We start from the raw sequence: 21,415 nt of genomic DNA, 5'->3' as shown, positions 1-21,415 counted from the left end.
TGTGGAGTTCAGGATGTATAATCCTGGAGTCAAGCGACTGACGATTGACACCAAGGCATTTAATCCTGAAAATATTGAGATGTGCAAAATAGATGTGAATAGTTTTATTTTGGTCCGTAAAGCTCCGGGGTGGATACGGCCTCAAAAGAGGCTTAGATGACGAGGTTGACGAGCCAACTAGCTCGGCTGTCAGCCTATATGATAGACAGAGAAGGGTGCATTGATAGTGTACCTTATGATTGTATATATGATGATGGTATTTTAGGTTTTGAAAAAAATAATACTAACAATGTGAAAAAAATTGAGGTGCAGGATCTTTTGGAGGAGGTAGATATTGGTAACGGTGATTATCCTAGATCAACATATGTGAGCAAGATGTTGCTTGAAGATTTCAAAAAAGAAATGGTGGAGATATATTAAAGGAATATTGTGTCTGTTTTGCATGAGATTATGAAGAAATGCCAGGTTTGAGTCGTGAATTAGTAGAGCATCAATTGCCATTAAAGGCCAATGTCAAACCTGTCAAGCAGCCACTAAGGAGATTTACTCTTGAAGTCGTGCAGAAGATTAAAGAAGAGATTGAAAGACTTCTTAAGGCTAAGTCTATAAGAACAGCAAGGTATGTCAACTGAATTTCTAATGTTGTTCCTGTCATGAAAAAGAATGGAAAATTAAGGGTTTGCATTGATTTTAGAGATTTAAATTCTGCAACACCAAAAGATGAATATCTAATGCCTATAGCTGATATGTTGATAGATTCTACTGCTGGTCATAAAATTTTAAGTTTTATGAATGGATATTCAGGTTATAATCAAATTTAGGTGTCCAGGTACTTTAGGAACTTTTGAATGGGTTGTGATGCCATTTGGGCTCAAAAATGCTGGTGCAACTTATCAAAGGGTGATGAATAAAATTTTTTATGACTTTCTTAAAAATTTTATGAAAATTTATGTTGACGATGTGTTTGTCAAATCAAATGCTCAAATAGAGCATCTAAAAAATTTAAAAAAAGCATTTGAAAGAATGAGAAAGTATAAATTAAAAATAAAATCCTTAAAATGTGCTTTTGGTATGAGTGCAGAAAAAAGGGATTGAAATTGACAAGAACAAGACAAAGGCTATCTTAAAGGCTCTTTTTCCAGCAAACAAAAAGCAACTACAAGCATTTTTAGGGAAGGTCAATTACCTTTGAAGGTTCATTTCCAATCTGTTAGGAAAAACTAAGGTTTTTGCACCTCTGATCAAGTTGAAAAAAGAGGAAGGGTTCCAGTGAAAAGCAGAGCATCAAAAAGCTTTTGACGACATCAAGTAGTACTTGACTAATCCTCCTATTATGACACCTCCAAGGCACAGAGCACCTTTAAAACTTTACGTGTTAGCTTCTGAAGTAACAATTGGTGGAATGCTGGCTCAAGAAGATGAGGATGGCAACGAAAGAGTAATTTATTACCTAAGTCGTGTGCTAAATGATGTTGAGAGCCGTTATTCTCCAATTGAAAAACTTTGTTTAGCTTTATATTTTTCTTGTTTAAAACTTAAGTATTATTTAATTCCTAGGAATTTTTATGTAAATTCTAAGTTTAATGTTCTTAAATATATGTTGTCTTCTCCAATTTTGCATGGCAAACTAGGAAAGTGGATGTTGGCCTTAACGGAATCTTCTTTACATTTTGTTCCTGCAAGAGCCGTTAAGGGACAGGTTTTAGCTAATTTTTTGGTTGACCATTCTTGTATTGACATTGATAAAATTTTACTAGGTTTTGTTGGTTTGATGCCTTGAAAAATATATTTTGACGGTTCATGCCATAAGGGTGGTGTTGATATAAGAATTTTAATTATTTCTCCAAGTAGCGAGCCAAGTAAATTCCTCTTTGAATTAAATTATTCATGTGCCAACAATGAGGCAGAGTATGAAGCGTGAATAATGGGACTGGAATTATTATTAGAAAGAGGAATTAAAAATGTGGAAATTTTTGGAGATTCATAGCTTGTAGTCCGTCAAGTATCACTTGAGTATAGGTGTGTTAGTGAAAATTTAAGAAAGTATTTCAATGTGGCTACAAAGTTATTGAGCGAGTTTGACAATGTCATTGTAAGGCATGTTCCAAGGGAGTTAAATCAAGAAGCAAATAAATTAGCTCAAATTGCTTCAAGATATAAGATCAAGTCCTCAACATTAGAAAAATTGGTAAGGATAAAGGACATATTTATGCCTTTGAGAGAAAGAGAAGTGTTGTTATTAGAAAAACTAGACCCAAAAGATTGGAGAGTACTAATTGTGGAATATCTAGAAAATCCAAGTCTTAGTGTCGATAGAAAACTTAAATATAGGGCTCAAAGTTATGTTCTAATGAATAATGTCTTGTTTAAGAAATCTGTTGATGGAAATCTCTTGACATGTTTGGGAGAAAAAGAAACATATTTGGCTCTTGCAGAAGTGCATAAGGGAATTTGTGGTGCCCATCAGTCAGGGAAAAAAATGAAATGGGTGACAAATAGGAGAAAATTGTATTGGCCAACTATTCAAAGAGATTGTATAAATTATGCTAGGTCCTGTGAGGAATACCAAAAACATGGAAGCCTTTAACATATTCCAGCTTTAGAATTGCATGTTATAATTAAACCATGACCGTTTAGAGGTTGGGCTTTAGATCTGATCAGAAAGATTCACCCACCTTCTTCTAAAGGTCATAAGTTCATTTTGGTTGGTATTGATTATTTTTCTAAATGGGTAGAGACTATCCTTTTAAAGGAGGTGACTCACAATGAAATAATTGATTTCATTAAGGAGCATATTGTGCATAGGTTTGAAATTCTGCAGTCTATTATCACTGATCAAGGAACCACGTTTATTGAAAAAAATATCATGGAATATGCCAAGTCTAGGGATATAAAAATGCTTTCTTCTACACCGTATTATGCCTAAGCAAATGGACAAGTGGAGGTAGTATGTCAACAAATGCACATTTGATTTACTTTGACAACACTTGAGGCAAATGCACACGAGATGGCATGCACCAGTGCAACCTGATATAGACAGATATGGAGGTCATCTCAAATGAAATACAAAAGAGGTCACTGTGATTTTAATAATTAGTTTAGTATGAAGTAATGTAATAACTTCCTAAAGATAGCAAGTGTCAATCAGTCTACAAAAAAAAAAAGATAGGGTGCATACAAAAGCAAATAATAAAAAAAAAACTCTAAAAGTTAAAAAAAGTGAAGATTGCAGGGACATATTAAAATGACAGAAGTTCACATAATAAATACAAGATTAAACTTCAAAGATCTCTTTCAAATGAGTAACTTCAGTTTGGAGAGCGGTTTGGAAGTTCCTAGCTTCTTTTGCAGCTTCATGTGAAGAAAGCATCTTCTCTTATAAGAAAGAGATACTAATAATCAGGCTAAATGAAATGTCATACCTTATTAGTTTTGGGGTTAGGTGTAGGCTTATCAAATGTGGTAGAGATCAGATCTTCAGTGTTAGGCACAATTAGTGAAGTGGTAGGAGCCGCAGTGACCTAAAGCAAGAAGTGAAATGAGGACGAAGGTAACTAATGAGATTAAAAATCATCATAAGAGACATCATCATCATTTAAGTTCTTTAAGATAATGTTATTTTTTAATATGGAGGATGTGAGAATATATGAAAATACCTGAGAAACAAGTTTACCACTGAGGCAAAGGGCATCGACAACATTATCTTCCGAAGATGAGTTACTCATTGCTTTATCACTCGACGAGTTGCTCTCGTTTTTCTCTTTATTATTCTGAGAGACTACTGGTCCATTAAGGTTGCCATTATATGTATTTGATGTGTCATCCTTATCATCACTATTTGAAGATGTTGACACTGCAATTGGTTCAAGTCTTCTTTTTATCCGGCGGCTTGAGTAATTAAAATTGAGTTTCTTTTGTTCTACAAGTCTACCAGAAGTCTTTTTCAAAGGAGGATTGGCAACAAGTGAGGTAGTTTTTTCTTCGGTAAAAAAAATATAATAATAATAAAATAATTAAAACAGGTGCCATTGTGATATTCTTAGAAGGCATTATGCACGAAGAAAATAACATTAATAACAATAACACAGAGAAGAGCATAATTTTTTGAATCTAATGAAAAAATAATTTAGTTATAATTATCTTTTTTGACGATTGATACTCTTCTCACTTGTTGCATTACAAGAGCAGTGGTCATCCTTTGATAACAGGTACTAAAAGTGGCCTTAATGGAAGAGTAATAGGTTTTTCACCAAGAGAAGAATGAATATGTGGTCAATAGACAAAGTTTAAAAGCAAATTAGTGAAATTTATTTATCAACGAAGCATTGTCCTTCTAAAAGTTCAACAGATCTTCTAGTGAAGTGGCTTTGATATGCAAAGATTGAGACTCTTGAAGATGGTAAAGAGACGGAATGGCTTGAGCTAACCCAAACTGTCTAGAAACGGCATTTGGCATGTAGACTGCTGTTCTTAGGTCATCTTCACCTAGGAACCAGCAAAAGGTAGTTGGGGAGTCAAGAATTGTGACCAAATAGTGATACTTTCCTTTTGTGATATCTTAGCTGGAGTAAGAGATTGCATCAACCATTTCAGACCAGTTTGATAATTAGCAAAAGGAGTTAAATTGATGTTGTGGTCTTTCTCTGGCAAGTAATAGAAAGCACAGAAGAAGTGTTTCATTTTATCATGTGAGGCCATCAACTTGTCAGAAAAAACTAAGTAGAGCAGATGGTGTCTTGCAATCACAGAATCTGTAGGAATTTTTTGGGTCAAACGTGATTGTAGCTCAGACTCAAAAATGGCAGACAGCCACAATTGAAAAAACCAAACGGGACCGTCAACATTAGTGATTCTCTTTTTCTTTCTCATAAGGTCTGTGATCCAGAGCGAGATATTGTCGAGCCAGAAACAATTTGGCTAAATACAACTTCCTACCATCGGCTAACATAATAGCTAATGGGAGATAAGTGACTTTGACTTGAAGACTCTGGACACAGAAAACAACGCCACTCAACTAATAGGGAAGAAAGGCTACGTGCTCATTATCAAAAACAGGTTCTTCATCTTGACATTTGTTATTGAGAATGAAGCTTTGTAGGTGGTAGAAAAGATAGCAATGGAATACTTAACTCCTGTGGTCGACTTGGTAGTAGTTAAAATTTTCTCTCCCAAGGGAGGTAGGCCAGTTATAGCAGCTACATCCAGAAGAGTAGGCGTAATCATACCGTATGGGGTGTGAAAAGTATGATAAGTCTCATCGCAGAAATATAATGCACCTCCCATTAGTCCTAATTTGACAGTGTAAGAGTTTTTACTAAACTGAATTAGATCATATATTCCAATTTCTTTCTACAGGGTCATTTTCTCAGTTTTAACCCTATCTAACTAAGTACAGTAACCTCCAATGTTGGTCTTTGGGAATTTATGAATAGCCTGTTGTTGGAGTTAAAGTATCTAATGGGAATAGAGTCTTGAAAAGCAACGAATTTTCTTTGAGAGTGACCAAGAAAAAAGAATTTTTAATCTTGCTTGTGACTTTGGGAGAGATAATAGGGTCGATGAAAGCTGAGTCTACACCGTCAATGGTGAAAGGGAGTAGCACTTGAGATTCTCATATTTTTTATTTTGAGGCCTCTAGTTCAGGAGCAAAATCTTTGCTGTTTTTAACAACAGGCTTATCACAAATGACCACTTTAGATTAAGAAGGAAGACTTGTTGACGGATGGTGGTTTGAGGTTGCCATAAGAGTACAGATTGAAAAATCTAAGTATTGGGTGTCGAAGTTGTCAATAATCAACAAACAATCTGTAAAGGTAGAAAGTAATGCATAAGAAATGAATAAAAGTTGAGCTTATATGGGTTTAATTTGGTTTAAGCAGTTAGCAAGGACTTCACATGGAACAAGGCTTAATACTGTTTGCCGATACTCATGATATATATTTGGGATTTTATCATAAATTTACAATAAGACCAAAAAGAAGAGATGCCTCTCTAAAAATTAGAACATCCTAATATTTTTCCAATTCAAAAGGACTAAGATAAAGAGCATTTGAATTCCAGCACACATGAACATACCCAAGAAAGTAATATGCAATTTTTGGTTCATAAAATTTAATACAGTGGAGCATGCATGAAGTGTGAAGAATAGAGAACATATTGAACAAGATCATAGTTAAAAAAAATTCATCTATAATTGTAAATATCAGCAATTTACCAAATAACATAATTAGCTCATAAAGTCATATTGATCAAATTAAGAGAATGAACATAAAAAAAAAAAGATGAAAAAAAAGCAACATAGTAGAATTGAAGAATAAGGACACTCAAATCTTAATTTGAGTCAAAGAATGTAAAAAAAAAAAGAATGCTCTTTAGGGTAAGATTCTAGTACTCATAAATAACACTAGATATTATTCACACCATTTTTGGGAGTTAGGGTTCCTCTAAATCAACAATAAAAAAGAGAAAGATAAAAATGGAGTTAGCAATTAAATCTTACCTGAAATATCATAAGATCTAGGTATACTTGTGAATGGAAGTAGCCCACCTTAATAGATGAAATTTGGAAGAATGGGAGACACAGACATATTCTAGATATAAAATTCTGGGTGTTCAAATACTAACATATTTTCTCTCACACAAATATTACAAGACGATAGAGTATTGAGCTGTTTTATTTTTGTTTAGTTAAAATAAAAATAAATAAATAGATAAATAAATAAATAAAAATAACCAAAAAAGGAAAAGTATGATACTGTACAAGTACTCCTATTCACATTCTAAGTTAACATTTTAAAATAAAATACTTGTCAATACGTGTTTTTATTATATATATATTTAAAAAGAAAATATATATATATATATAATAAAACAATAAAACAATAAAAAAATATATAATAAAATAAAAAATATATATATAATAAAAAATAATAGTAATAAATTTAAAAGAATAAATACATATATGTTTACATATACTTCTTGTATTGCTATAAACAATAAGGTATTTTCACTTTCAATTACTGTACGACTTCAAGTAAAAAATATTGGGGGCATTATGTTAGACAAAAATGTTATTTTTATAAGAAAATAATGAAAAAGAAATAATTAGTCATATGGTGATGTTTTTGTATATAATATTTATATTTATTTTAATTAAAATTAAGTCATTCGACAGTTTGGTTATTTATTTGGATTTTTTGAATTGACATCAAGTAAGGAGTGCGGAAACGGATGCAATTTAAATTCTTCGGAAATGATGTACAAAGGGTAACTGTCAGTTGGTATTAGGTTAGTCTATAAATAGCGCTTTAGGAACACATTGTAGGGAGTTCATTTCTTTTAGAAAACACTTAGAAATCTAAAACGCTCTCAGTCCCTTGGCATCACAAGATAAAATTGGGAATCTTAAGTAATTTCTTTGAACTCAAACACTTGTAATTTGCTTTCTTTCAGTTTCTATTAATAAAATTTTTCTACTTTTACGTATTCTTCTCTTTTACGTTTGTGTTTCTTTTTTTATCTTCTCTTTAATTTCTTATTTGTTTTAATTTTTGCAATTTACTTTACCTCCTACACCTTGTATTTATGAATTTATTTGTTACTTTCATTCCTTTTAATTTTATTTAATGTTACAATTGCGACATTAAGATACCTATATTTTCTTTTAAACATAAATAAAATTTAGGTAAAACACCTAGATATGGCTTTCATTGTACCTATTATTAAGCATACATATCAGGATGGACAAAATTATAACGAATCTAACCGGATAGTTAGCAACGGTTACAAAGCTTGATGCCATGATATTCATACAATGGGAAATAATGTGCATTTAAATATCACTCGATAATTTTAAGAATTTTACCCTTATCATTTAAGGGTTAAGCTCGTAAGGTGTATAACTTGTATTAATTTTTTTTATGGATTTATTAGTGAACACGAGTTGACAGTAAAACGTTCTCCAATCCAACAGAAAAGTTCTCCATTGCTCTCGGAGGGAGATGGACTTCCACAATAAAATCCACAATGACTTTGTCTCCTCCTCCAAATACGATGGCTTTTTTATTGAAATAAATACAGAAAAACTATTATTTCCTTAAATACGCATGGATAAAAATCTTTTTTCAAAATGCGCAGCACCAAATCATGAGAAGCACCCACAAATTGGAAATAGCCTCTATCTCAATGCTAGTGCCCACGAAATAGTGGCAGGAATCCATCTTGTGTATCGGCTTCTCAGGTATGGCAAACACGAATTCGGCCACCATAGAGGTGGTACCCACGAAATGGAGGCAGAGGGAAAACTCAAGGGGTCAGACGCGAATCGGACCCAATTCATTGGTACCAAACACGAAATGCAGCAACTAAGTTGTAATCATCTAGAAGTATTAGCTCTCTATCACCATTTTCATGTAATAATTCATCTGTTGAAAATATTGACCATCCACCACCATTTTAAAACAATGTTCTATCTGAACCACCTACGGCATATATTCCTTCCAGTTATTTTTTTATCATTTTATCACTATATTTTTATTATTAAATTTGTATGTAACATTGTGTGGTATGAAATCTCAGTTTTAATTTTATTTTTTTCACATGTGATTTTATTTTTATATAGTTTGCTATTATTTTTATAGTTAGTTATAGTAAGTTCTTGACCCCAATAAAAGAAGAGAGAGTTTTAATAAGAGTAAAAAAAAATAAAAAACAGCAACAAAATATATATTGACATATATTTTATATTTGTTTTTTATTTTCACCTACCATATCATACATAATAAAACAGCAAACACTAACTACACAATAATTTCTTTGGCATTGCTATCAAGATTATTGTGAATTAAAATTTTATTATTATTCACAACATACAAGAACATCGTTTTCTAATGATATTACGTGGGAAGAACCAATTGCCAAAAAAATAAAACTAATAAGAGAGCAAATAAAGAATTAATTGTCTAAACAATTGTAATCCCAACCAAGCACTTAATTAATTAAATTATGTAATCTTTGATCCATCAAATATGCTATAGTTTAATTAAGTTAGTTAAACCACCATTTTGATAATTTAAAACGTTGGTTTGTCAAAGATTGATCGTTTCTTTGTCGTAAGGTTTTTGGCTCTTTAAGGATTAATTTTGTTTGATAAGTACATCTAAAATGGGGGATATTTTTTAACAAACTATTTTTTTCTATTTAAAATACCAGTTTTAATTAAATTAAAACCAAAAAGCTCATTTCGTGTGTGTCAGAATTGTAATGGTCCAATTCGTGTGTGCTGCCATTGACATACCCATCTATGGGATGTTCCATTTCGTGGACGCCAACGTTAAAGTGAAGACTATTTTTAATTCGTGGGTGCTTCCCATAATTTGATGCTGCACCTTTAAAAAAAGGTTTTGATCCATGTGTATTTAAAAAAATAAAAATTTGTCTGTATTTATTTCAATAAAAAAAAAGTCTAAATACGATCCTCTCATTTGGATTCACACTTTAAGTTTACTTTCTCCTCTCAATTTATGACCTTTTTGCTAGTTCATTATGAATATAGGTGCTTGTGAATCCAATATAATAACAATATGTTGTAAATTTATAGTAAATGTGTTGGGTTCTTAATTTTTATTGGTTTATTATTATTATTTTAGGATATTATTTTTTTATTTATCAGAGAGAATAATTTAAAAAGAGAGAGAATGATAGTAATAATAGTGAAAAAAAGGTAATTTAAACATTTTAAATAATTTTTAAAAGTTTAAATAATTTTATCATACATAATTGATTTTTTATAAATATAATTTTAATTTTATTATTTCGTAAATAAATTTGTCAGGTAGTAGAAATAGTAGTTTAGTCGGAAAAAATGCTACTAGTTTTATCTAATTTTATACGCACACGAGTAACGAATAATCTCGGCATACAAGCAATTAACAGTTACAAGTCTTACAAGTCCTTTACGCTCAAACACGCCTCTTGTGGCATGTGTGTTTCACACGCCTCCTTAACAGACTTTTAAATCAATTAACACGCGAAATTATAACGTTCTTTTTTCAAAGGATTTCATTTCCTTTTTCGAATTTTTTACCTTCTTTGTTCGATCTCGTTCGTGCGTTTCTCTTTGCCTTTTCATTCGTTGTTTACGTGCGTTTCTCACTGGTTTCTCCTTCGTCATTTACGTGCGTTTTTCTCTCTGTTTTCTTGCTTCGTTTTTTCTCGATTTTCATGGTTTTTGAAATCAAGCTTTGAAATTGTTTTGAAGATAATGGATGATTCAACTTCAGATTGTCAGCTGAACCAGAGCGAAGTGGATTTTGAATTTGAATCGAATGAAGTTCCTGAGGTGTGATTTAGTTTAAGTTAATTATTGAATCTGAATATGATGCAGTTAGTCGTTTATGATTGTCTAGCTGAATAATGTGTGAACATTGACTATTAACTGAATCTAATGTACTAGTTTTGATTAATTTTGTGCATTTTATACCAGACATTCGGGTGTAGATCAGAACTATTTGTGCGTATTTTAGGGAAGTTTGGGTGTATTTACAGTTTATGGCTTTTCTGAATATTTTAGTTGAGTTGTTGTAGTTTGGGTGTAGATCAAGAATATTTGGGTGTATTTTAGTTGAATTGTTATGTTTTATGATGTGCAGAAACTCTATAGTATATCCTTGTTTTTAACATGGTGTATTTTGCAGCCCCTCTGTGTTGTTAATGACCAGTTTGTTCCCAAAGTTGGAATGACTTTTAACCAAGGTTGTGAGAACCGGATCGATCATTGAACCGGTCAGGTGACAGGTTCAATGGTTCAATGGTCCAACCGGGTCTAACCGGGGTTGAACCGGTTTTATTAAATATATAATACCATTACTAAAAATTCAATATACAATTTTAAATATACAAATTCAATAATTTCTTAATTAATAAAATTCAGAAGTTTATAATTTGACATAATAATTTATTCATATTTTATTATTAAAATTTTATAAAATAAAATTTTTTTAACCAACTTCTAAATTATAACAAAATAATTAGTAAGAAAATTCATCCTTAAACTCAGAGAATGCTTTGGTACAGAATAAGCTGTTGGTTTAAATCAATGATCTGTGTCTAAAGTTCAATGGAAGCTAGACAATGTCCATGAAAAGGTAACCCAACACTCAAAGCTAGTTAGAGATCTTATCTCTGCTCTCTGAGTATCGACTGGCTACTATCTGGGAGGAACTTCAATAAAAGAAGAAGCAAGGCAGAAAACTAAAAATTGGTCATTGCAATAAAAGTTTAGAATCACAAACTTACACTTAAAAATTTTAATCCATCAACAGCGAAAAAAATTCAGAGTTACACCAAATTTCAACAACCACCTTTCAATCTATTCAACAATAAAACTCAGAAAACTTAGAATCACAAACTTACACTTACACTTAAAAATTTCAATCCATCAGCAACAAAAAAAAATTCAGAGTTACAGCAAATTTCAACAAAAACCTTTCAATCTATTCAACAACAAAACTCAAAAAACTCAAAATCAAAATTCAAATCCAGAGAATCTAGAAACAGAAAACCTAACCAAAACAATCCAAACTTAACCTCCAAACTAAATTCAAAACCACATGAGCAGCAATCCAACTCAGAACATAATTCCGATTTAGAAGCCAGAATCTTAGAAATTGAAACTGAAGAAGCAGTGGCTTAATTATTACCAGAGACATGGCGAAGGAGGAACGGCAGTGACAGAGTAAGCTCGGAAGAAGATCATTTTGCGATAGCGAGGCCCCGAGCAGTGATTTCACGGCGAGGCTCTGGGCAGAGATTCACGGAGGAGAGATGCGCTTGAAGAGGATTGAGTAACCGTTTGCGTGACATAGAGGAGAAGAGGATCGACAACGAGGACAACGACGGCACCCTCTGTCACTGCCAACGACAACGATCACAGAGGCGGGCTTTACGACAAGCACAGAGACGGTGAACACAAGAGTGGCGGCGGCTAGGGGTGACGATGGCTGGTGGGGCTTCGCGACGAGTAGAGACGGTGAGGAAGAGAAGAGTGGCGGCGGCTGCGGGGGCTGACGGTGGCTGGGGGGCTGACGGTGGCTAGTGGGGCGGTGGCTGGGAGCTGATGGTGGCGGCGGTGTTTTCTCTCAAAGGTTAGGCAAATTAGGGATTTGGTTGGAATGTGAAAGTGAGACAGAAGGGAGAGAGTCGGGTGTTTTGGGGGGGTGGGGTTTTTACGTTTTTTTTTTTTTTGAGAGAACCGGTCTTTTGAAAAACCCGACCGATTCAGCCAGTTCACCGGTTAACCACCGGTTTGACCAGTTTTTAAACCGGTTTTTTGCAAGGCGGTTTTGCGTGTCAACCGTACCGGTCATGACCGGTTTCTGGTTAATCCGGTCGAACCGGCCAGTCCGGTCTGGTTTTCAGAACCTTGCTTTTAACACCCTTGAAGATGCTGCAAAATTTTACAAGGACTATGCGAAGGTTGCAGGTTTTTCTCTCTGAGTTCGGAGCACAAATAAGAAGGGAAACAAAATTAAGAATCAATTGATTACATGTAGCAGAGAGGGAAAATAGAAATCTAAAATATCTCCGACCGAGAAGACAAATCCCACAGCTGGTTTAAATTGTCCTGCAAGAATTTATATACACATATTGAAGGATGTTGGTGTTTGGATCATTTCGAAGGCCGTGTTGCATCATTCACATCCTTACTGTCCAGATCAAGCACAGATGCTCAAACAGCACAAGGAACTAAGCATATCCGTGCGTCGTACAATAGAGAATAACGAGGAAGCCGGTATCAGACCTAGCAAAACTTTTCAATCATTTGTTGCAACAGCCGGGGGTCACCGCGAGTTAAATTTTATCGAAAAAGACGTGAGGAATTACATCACTAGAGAAGTGTGGAATGTTTCGAAACAAGAGGATGCAAAAGAATTCGTGAAATACTTATTAAGAATGAAAGAGAAAAATCAAAATTTCTTTTTCGAGCTCGAACTCGAGGTCGATCAGTCCATTAAGCTTGCTTTTTGGGCGGATGCAAGGAGCAAAACTGCCTGTGAGTATTTCGGAGATGTTATTTCATTTGACACCACCTACAATACAAACAGGTAATATGTTGTTCTTGTTTATGATGCTAAATTAATGTTGTTTTATGAATCTGCTGCAGAGGTGTATATTGGATGTTTTTGGGTGTATAAAATCATTATTTGGGTGTATGTAATGATTTTAATTTTGTTTTCTCGTAATTTGTTTCAGGTATAATTTGGTTTGTGGTTCTTTTGTCGGGGTGAATCACCACAGTCAATCAACACTTCTTGGATGCGCTTTGATGAAAAATGAAGATATTGAATCATTCAAATGGTTATTTCAATGTTGACTTCGTTGCATGGGAAGAAATGCTCTGAAAGGGATTCTCACCGATCAATGCGCGTCAATGAAAAGGGCTATAGAGGCTTGTAGGCCTACAACAATTCACCGTTGGTGTATTTGGCACATCACGAAGAAGATTCCTAGAAAATTAAATGGCTACAAGGGACACGTAGAAATCGAACAAGAAATGAGCCAAGTTATTTGGAACTCTCATACCAAAGACTCATTTGATAGGAATTGGAATGATTTTCTGCTGAAGTACGGTCTTGTGGACAACAAGTGGCTTTCAGGTAATGATGTTTAAATTTTGCAGCAGAGGTGTAAATTCCATGTTTTTGGGTGTAATATAGTCTGATTTGGGTGTATTATGCAGATCTGTACGAAGACCGTCATATATGGGTTCCAATTTATCTGGATCACCACTTCTGGGCTGGGATGAGAAGCACACAAAGGAGCGAGAGCATGTATTCATTTTTTAACAAGTTCATTACCCAGAACATCACACTTATCCAATTTGTCAAACAATACGATAATTGCCTCGGAAGCAGGGAGCAAAGAGAAAGAGAATCCGATGCTGCAGATTTTTACACCATCATACCTATGCAACAAAATCCTCCATAGAAGCTCAATTTCAACATGTGTACACTCACCAAAAGTTTAGGAAAGTCCAAGCACAATTCAGAGGGAAGGCGAATTGCATCACATGATTAACAAACTCCGCTCTAGGCTATTCAGTATACGAAGTTGGAGAACAAGTTTCCAGCTCAATATTCAACAAGTTTGCGGTTACTTATGACTCAGTAGCAGCCAAAGTGAAATGCCAGTGTTTATTATTCGAGTCAAGAGGGATATTGTGCCATCACACCCTAAGCGTGTTAAGCTTTGAACGAGTAACCCAAGTATCACCAAGATATATATTGGAACGATGGAGCAAGAAGGTAAAGAGGCGACACACACACATCAAGAGCAGCCACGGCGAGCCACTGTTGGAGCCAAGAAGCAAGAGGTTTGATGAATTGGTGTTTCGTTCGCAAAATATATGTGAATTTGCATCAGAATCTGAGGAGCTGACTGCCATTCTGCACTGTGCCTACGATAACGTCATGGTTGAGATGGAAGAACTGAAAGCCAAAAGGAAGGGGACATGTTCATTATCTCATGAAGATGTCAACTTGGAATTCGTTAACGAGCTTCAAAGCCCTCTAAGGGTTCAAACAAGAGGACATCCAAAAAATAGGCCAGGTTCAAAGTTGGACAAACAGATTGCAAATGCCTCAAAGAAGAAGAAAACGAAAGCTCTAAGCGAGGTAAAAGTGATGTTCTTTAAATAGGTGGTGATTGAGTTTAATTTTCCTGTTAATAGTTTTGCTAATATGTGAGTTTATTATTTCCAGTTAAACCTTTTTGATGCTGCATCAGTGGTACAACCAAATTTTAGCCAATATCACAGACATGTTATGAATTATCAGTTCAGGGAACCAGTAGCAGGGGATAGTTTTTTGGGTGTATAGTTACAGGATATTGGTGTAACGCTCAGTTTTTTGGGTGTATTTCTGAATTTTCTTGTATTTGACATTTGACTTTTATATTTTATAGATCCTGCTGTTTATGTTTAGAAATTATTGTTTTGTTTAGTTTTTATGGTTTAGGGTTTAGGGTTTAGGGTTTATGGTTTAGGGTTTAGGTTTTTAGGATTTAGGGTTGTAGGGTTTAGGGGTTTAGGGTTTAGGGTTTTAGGGATCTAGCAGCAGGGGATAGAATGTTGGGTGTATAATGAAACTATATGGGTGTAAATTTCAATTTTTTGGGTGTAAAATTTAATTTTTTATATTTTTCAGATGCTGCTGTTTATGTTAGAAATTATTGTTTTGTTTAGGGTTTAGGGTTTAGGGAGTTTAGGGTTTAGGGTTTAAGGTTTAGGTTTTTAGGGTTTAGGTTTTTAGGGTTTAGGGGTTTAGGATTTAGGGATTAGGTTTTTAGGGTTTAGGGTTTATGTTTTAGGGTTTAGGTTTTTAGGGTTTAAGGTTTTAGGGGTTTAGTGTTTAGGGATTTAGGGTTTAGGATTTTAGGGTTTTAGGGTTTAAGGTTTAGGGTTTAAGATTTAGATTTTTAGGGTTTAGGGTTTTAGGATTTTAGGGATCCAGCAGCAGGGGATAGAATTTTGGATGTATAATGAAACTATTTGGGTGTAAAATTCAATTTTTTTATATTTTACAGATGCTGCTGTTTATGTTAGAAATTATTGTTTTGTTTAGGGGGTTTATGTTTTAGGGTTTAGGGTTTAGGGTTTTAGGGTTTAGGGTTTAGTGTTTAGGGTTTTAAGGTTTAGGGTTTTAGGCATCCAGCATCAGGAGATAGAATTTTTGGTGTATATTAAAATTATTTGGGTGTAAAATTCAATTTTTTGGGTGTATAGTAGGTTTGGTGTTGTTTTCCTTCATTTTTTAGAACCTGTAATTTAGAGCTTTTGAATACAGCAGAGACAGTTTAATTATGGAAAAAAATTTATAATAAAACTGGATTATATTCTAAAAACTTTACAACATGTGTTCAAACTATTCCAAGAATACATAACACTTAGATTAATCACTGTCAATATCATATGAATCTATCTGACAATATAGACTCAACAACAGTGAGGATGGCTTGGATAATCTTACTGCATCACTTCCCCTAATGGCTTCAGCTCTGTCAATATTCATTTCATGAAATAGAATTCGGGAAGCAAATTCTACTCTAAAGTGCTCCACTCCTCCTACAGTTTAAAAGAATATTCTTTTTAATCAACTATGTTAATTTGGTAAAGTAATAGAGAGTTATATAGTTTTAAACACAATTACCTGAGTCCAATTGTCCCACTCATACTTTTTCCTTTTAATATTTTCAGGCTGAATTATTTCAAGCCATTTCATTTCATAAATAGCACAATCATAGCTGAAAAATAAAAAATAAATTAGCAAATTAATGTAGGAAAGATTAATTTTCAGAGTGAAAGATTTATACCTTGTTTTTTGGCCTGAGATATTAATGTATGGTGGTTTAATCTCATTATCCTTTTTCCTGAGAGGTGCTCCCCAGCATATACCCTTATTCTCGAAATTACATATCCCTACAAACATAAAACAAAGCAAAATAGAAGAATAAATTTAATAAAGGAATACACCCAAAGAATCACAAACTACATCTTATTTTGAACAGAAATACGCCCAAATATTAAAATACAAAACACAGAAACAACTTACAATGAATTTATTTAGCTTCATTCTGGCTTCAGAGGGACATGTCTTGTGATATAGGTCAAGTATATAAAATTTTCTCTTTCTTACATTAGCCACCCATATCCACCAATGCTCTGAATAGCAAACAGGTGTAAAAATCTGAAGCATGTCCACATTGAACAGTGTTTTAGTTTAATTGGCACATAAGCAAAGAATTGTGATAAGAAGTTTTAGTAACGAAAACTTACATATGGATGTGATGCTAATTTTTTGAGGTCCAAAAATGGTATAAACATTGGGTAGTCTTCGATCCTAAATGGCTTTTTGGTTTTAGGCTGTAAGAATTCCCCATCTGGATGATTTCCAATGGCCATGTTCTGCAACATTTGTGAAACAGCAAATGAAATATATAATACACCCAAAAGATTACAAAAATACACCCAAATTTAATTGAAGTACACCTTACCACAATATCAGGGGGAGACAATATATTTCTTCTTGAAATCTTTTAATGTTTTGTTGGTTTATGATCAGGCACATGGCAGTGACAATCTAGAAAAAAAATTCCAAATCAATTTACATCAATTAAAATTGCAGTTACATTCCATGATAAAATCATTAATGTTATTCTAATATTACCTCAGCTTCTATATGTGTAGCAGCTTTCAGAGATGCAAAGTGGACTTTTGACAAAATGACTCGATCTTGGGCTTTGAGGGTGCACACCGGGTCATACTCATTAGTGCTTCCATCTCCGTATGTCTCCACACGTGTGGCCCAGACGTAGCATTTCTCTTTCATTTCAGCCGACATTTCCTTGTTCTTCACAGGAGTTTCAAACTTTTCAAGAATTTTTTTGGCACGCTGCTTTTTAATCGGTGGACTTTTACCCTCTGCATAATCCAATGCTGTCTTCACCCCACTGTTTGCAATTTTTTCCACCAGTTCCTTTAATTGTTCGATTAATTTTGGTATTTTAGGACTTTTTGCCTTCTGCCCCTCTTGCGTCGGTGCTTCTTCTTGGCTTGAATCAGTCAAGTCAAGACTGAATGATGGCATCAGACCTTCTTTAGGTATGTAGGATGCTGTCCGGGCCATCATCATCAATGCAGCAGCGTCTTCTGGGGGCTAGATTACTTCGTGTTGACATATAACGTACTATAAGAATAAGAATAGACGAATGATATTGAAAACTAAATTCTATTGTGCTGAACTTACATTTTAGATGGAGCTGGTGGAACCGTGGGTGTGCTTTCATCAGGTTTCGGGGGTTGTGGAGTGCTGCAAGGTTAGATAAAATGAATCATATTATAAAAAAAACCAGGTACAGATTAATCGTGAAGATATACACCCAAATAAGGAAAATATACACCCAAATAATAATCAAATACACCTAAATACGAAATAAGGAAAATATACACCCAAATAATAATCCAACACACCCGAATATTATTTCTTACCTTTTTGTTCTTTCTTCACTAATTTTCTCTCTCGGAGACTTTGCGGGGGATGGTTCAATTGCTGGCACAGGGGTTGTCTGGGACAGATGGACATAAACTTGAATCGGAACTCTAAACAAGACAAAAATAAAAAGTTAAGAAAGCTCGTTAAAATTCATGATTATGAGGTTGAAACTTAGTTGTAAAACTCACATTGAAAGCGCTTTAGGTTGTGAATGTGTCTCCATCCGCACAACCATCATGTTCTGTCGAGCTGGGTCATTGGCTTATTCTTCTACCAGACTTAACCTGAAATACACCCAAATAAAGTCAAAATACACCTGAAGCATTGAAAAGAAACACAGTCTTTGTTTTTTGAGAACTTACGTAGTTGCAGTTTTTGCTTTTTTTTCTGCCTTTTTTTTCCTGATTAAAACATTAAAAGGCTTTTTTTTCTAAAAAAATAATTATAGAATTAGAAGCAGAAGGTAAAAAAGGATAAAAGCAACCAGTATTAGAAACAGAAATTATATGCTCTCCGTCGGTTTGTTTATGTTGCTTTGATCTGTTTGTCCTTGAGACAAAGGATCATTCTCACTTCCTAAGTTCACATCGGACATTCTAAGCATAGAATAAACATCATTCAGTAAAAATACTATACAGTTAAATCAGGATAACAAGATTTTATCAAATAAAGGTTCTTACATTTTGGATGAGTCATAGTGACCTTCTGTCGATCCCAGTTTAGCTCCCTTCTTCCTGGAAAACCAAAAATAATTATCAACAACTAAAACACCTTAAAATCGGTAATATACACCCAAATATAACAAACCTCTGTGCAGCAGCTTTTTCATTGGTTTTCTTATTTTTTGATTCTCTTAAGAATTCTTCTAATATTTTAGTTCCATGTTCAGATCTGACAGTACATGCATAAAAGAACATGTTAACAAATATAATTTTGATGATAAACAGTAATATATCTTTACAAAGTATCTTACCCATCATAGGACTGAGTTTGTTCAGGAGACGAATCCTCAACAACGTGCTTTCTCTTTTTGGATTGTGCCCTGAAAAAAAAAAGTATGAATCAGAAAAATAAAATAAAATTGATGATAAAATACTATCCAAAGCAGTGCTTACTTTTTGGGTGTAGTCTGAATTTTTTTCTTTGTTTTTATCGGTGATGATTCTTCACTTCTGAAAGTTAATGAGAAACACTCTGTTAATACATCAAATTTTGAAAATAAATAAAAAAGAAAGCGATGATAATTTCAGAATCTTACTCATCATTCGATTCAGTTTTTGAATTGGAATCCTCCAGAATCTGCTTCCTTTTTTTTGGATTCCATTCTGCAAGGCAAATAATCATTAGTAAAAAACACCCTAAAAGTGACAAAATACATCTAAAAATATTACTTACTTTTTGACCGTTTTGGTGGGTTATTTCCTTTTTGGTTCCTCTGAGTTTTCTTCAGACTCAGACTCAGAGGAAGAATCAACTTCAGTTTCAGATGTATCACTCTCAGATGATGATGAACTTGCCTTGTTTTTTTTTTTTTGTTTTTTTTGTTTTTTTCTTTCTTTTATATTTTCTTCATTTGTTTCAATTTCTTTTTTGTTTCTGCCATCTTTACGATTTTCTGAAACAGTAGAAATGTTAGTTTACAACATCTACGTAAATAAGATATACCCAAATTAGAGAAGGTATTCTGTTCACTTACCATATGTCCATCTATTTCTGCTCTCATCCTTTCAACCAACTGCTCTCTATTCCAGTTGGAAACCCAAGGCAGTCCAGGTTTTTCTTCTCCTATCTTGTCTTTGTTTTTTTCCAGATGAAAATAGACTATCATCAAGGCAAAGAGGCAGTCGTTGATTGATTTTTTCTTTTTCAGACGGTAATTAGTTATGCCTTTGATGATGAAATTCAGCACATAGGCTCCCCAGTTGTCCTCCGTTATTTTGTCCATCTTATTATTGTTGGCAACAAGAACACCATCTGAATATAGAGGATGAAAATCCTCTTGAACATCAGGCGATCTTGTTCATTTTCAACACCAATACTCATCATCTCTCATTAGTCAGACTCTTTAGAGTCTTCCCTTGGAACCTTCTAAAAATGAGTTTGTTCTCTTCAGAAAGTTCTTTATAACTCACTTTATCAGGAAATAGATCTCCTACCAAAAAGAAAACAATTTACACTCCAAATCACTTGAAATACACCAAAATATCACTCATCCAAATCACTTGAAATACACCCAAATATCACTCATATACACCTATATTTATTTCTTGATTACATGATATTAGAATAAGATATTACAAAGAATGGAACTATAGAGGTTTTCTATAATGAGTTACCTGATGCATTGAGGCCAAGGGCAGCGCCTATTGTGCTGGGTTTAACTTTGAAGGAACCATAGCTTGTTTTGAGTGTGTTTTTTCCCAATTTAAAGGAGTTAGCCAACTCCTTTAATAGTTTGTGATGCACCCTCATTGGTGGGATGTGTATCAGTCCACCAAAACCTAATTTTCGAACAATCACTTTCTTTGCCTCACTCATATTTTCAAAATTTTCACTCAATAATCTGGTGGCACACTTCAAGTCTTTGGTTTGCTGTAAAAAAAAAAGCAAAATTAGAATCATTTAAATAACATATATTTGTATTAGGAAAAATTGACTTGTTCTAAGACATATATTTATGCTTACATTGTATTTTTTTTTTTCACTTTGGTTCTTGGTTGCCATTTTTACTGCAATGAAAAAGAGATACTGTCAATAGATAAAAAATACACCCAAATATCAGAGACATACACCCAAATATCAACCACATACATCCAAATCCAATCCTATAAACATTTTGTTTTTTTAATTAAACGAAATTAAATGAGTTGAAAATCATATCCAACTCAACCAAACATGCATAAAATGACACTACAAGGTCAAGCACAATTAAAACAGTACCAGTTAGACTTCAACAATTCTAATATATATAGCAGTCCCATACACCTCTATATTTTTTTCGATTACATGACATTATATCAGTTCAGAAAGATAGTTAAGTTCAAAATGCCACTAGAAGCAATAGTCGCATTCCAAGTCCGACATATACACCAAAAAATCTGCCATATACACCCAAAAATCATTTAGAAGAGGAAGAGTCTTTCATGTAAACATGCACAATATAGAGTATACAAACCTACTTAAAAAACATGTAAACATGCACAAAACATGTACCAAAACAGATCAAAACACACGTTAAAGCATTCGCTAGAAGAACAGTTTCATCAGAACAGTAATATGAGATCTAAACCAAGAACAGTGAAACATAGAGAGAAATACGGATGATATAGTGTTTCGATTTCAAAATCAGAAACAGAAATGTGAAAAAC

At 33.8% G+C, this 21,415-nt stretch overlaps 1 protein-coding gene across 1 annotated transcript; it reads left to right on the top strand.

Moving 5' to 3' along the window:
• Positions 1-458: 458 nt before the first annotated feature.
• LOC110268352 (uncharacterized) lies at positions 459-2,587 on the top strand. The gene is made up of 2 exons (XM_021114447.1): positions 459-619; positions 2,020-2,587. Exons 1-2 carry the CDS (start codon positions 459-461, stop codon positions 2,585-2,587), a joined length of 729 nt encoding a protein of 242 aa, XP_020970106.1.
• Positions 2,588-21,415: the final 18,828 nt, after the last annotated feature.

The sequence above is a fragment of the Arachis ipaensis genome, chromosome B10, assembly GCF_059453495.1.
Source record: "Arachis ipaensis isolate K30076 ecotype BB chromosome B10, ASM5945349v1, whole genome shotgun sequence".
Classification (NCBI taxonomy): Eukaryota; Viridiplantae; Streptophyta; class Magnoliopsida; order Fabales; family Fabaceae; genus Arachis; species Arachis ipaensis.
Note: the sequence above shows the minus strand (reverse complement) of the source record. Positions and strands in the feature narration are given on the sequence as shown.

Coding starts and splice junctions, on each gene's coding strand:
- LOC110268352 (XM_021114447.1), top strand. CDS start 459: ATGCCAGGTTTGAGTCGTGAATTAGTAGAGCATCAATTGCCATTAAAG. Junction 620..2,019: donor AAGTCTATAAGAACAGCAAG/GTATGTCAACTG, acceptor ACTTGAGTATAG/GTGTGTTAGTGAAAATTTAA.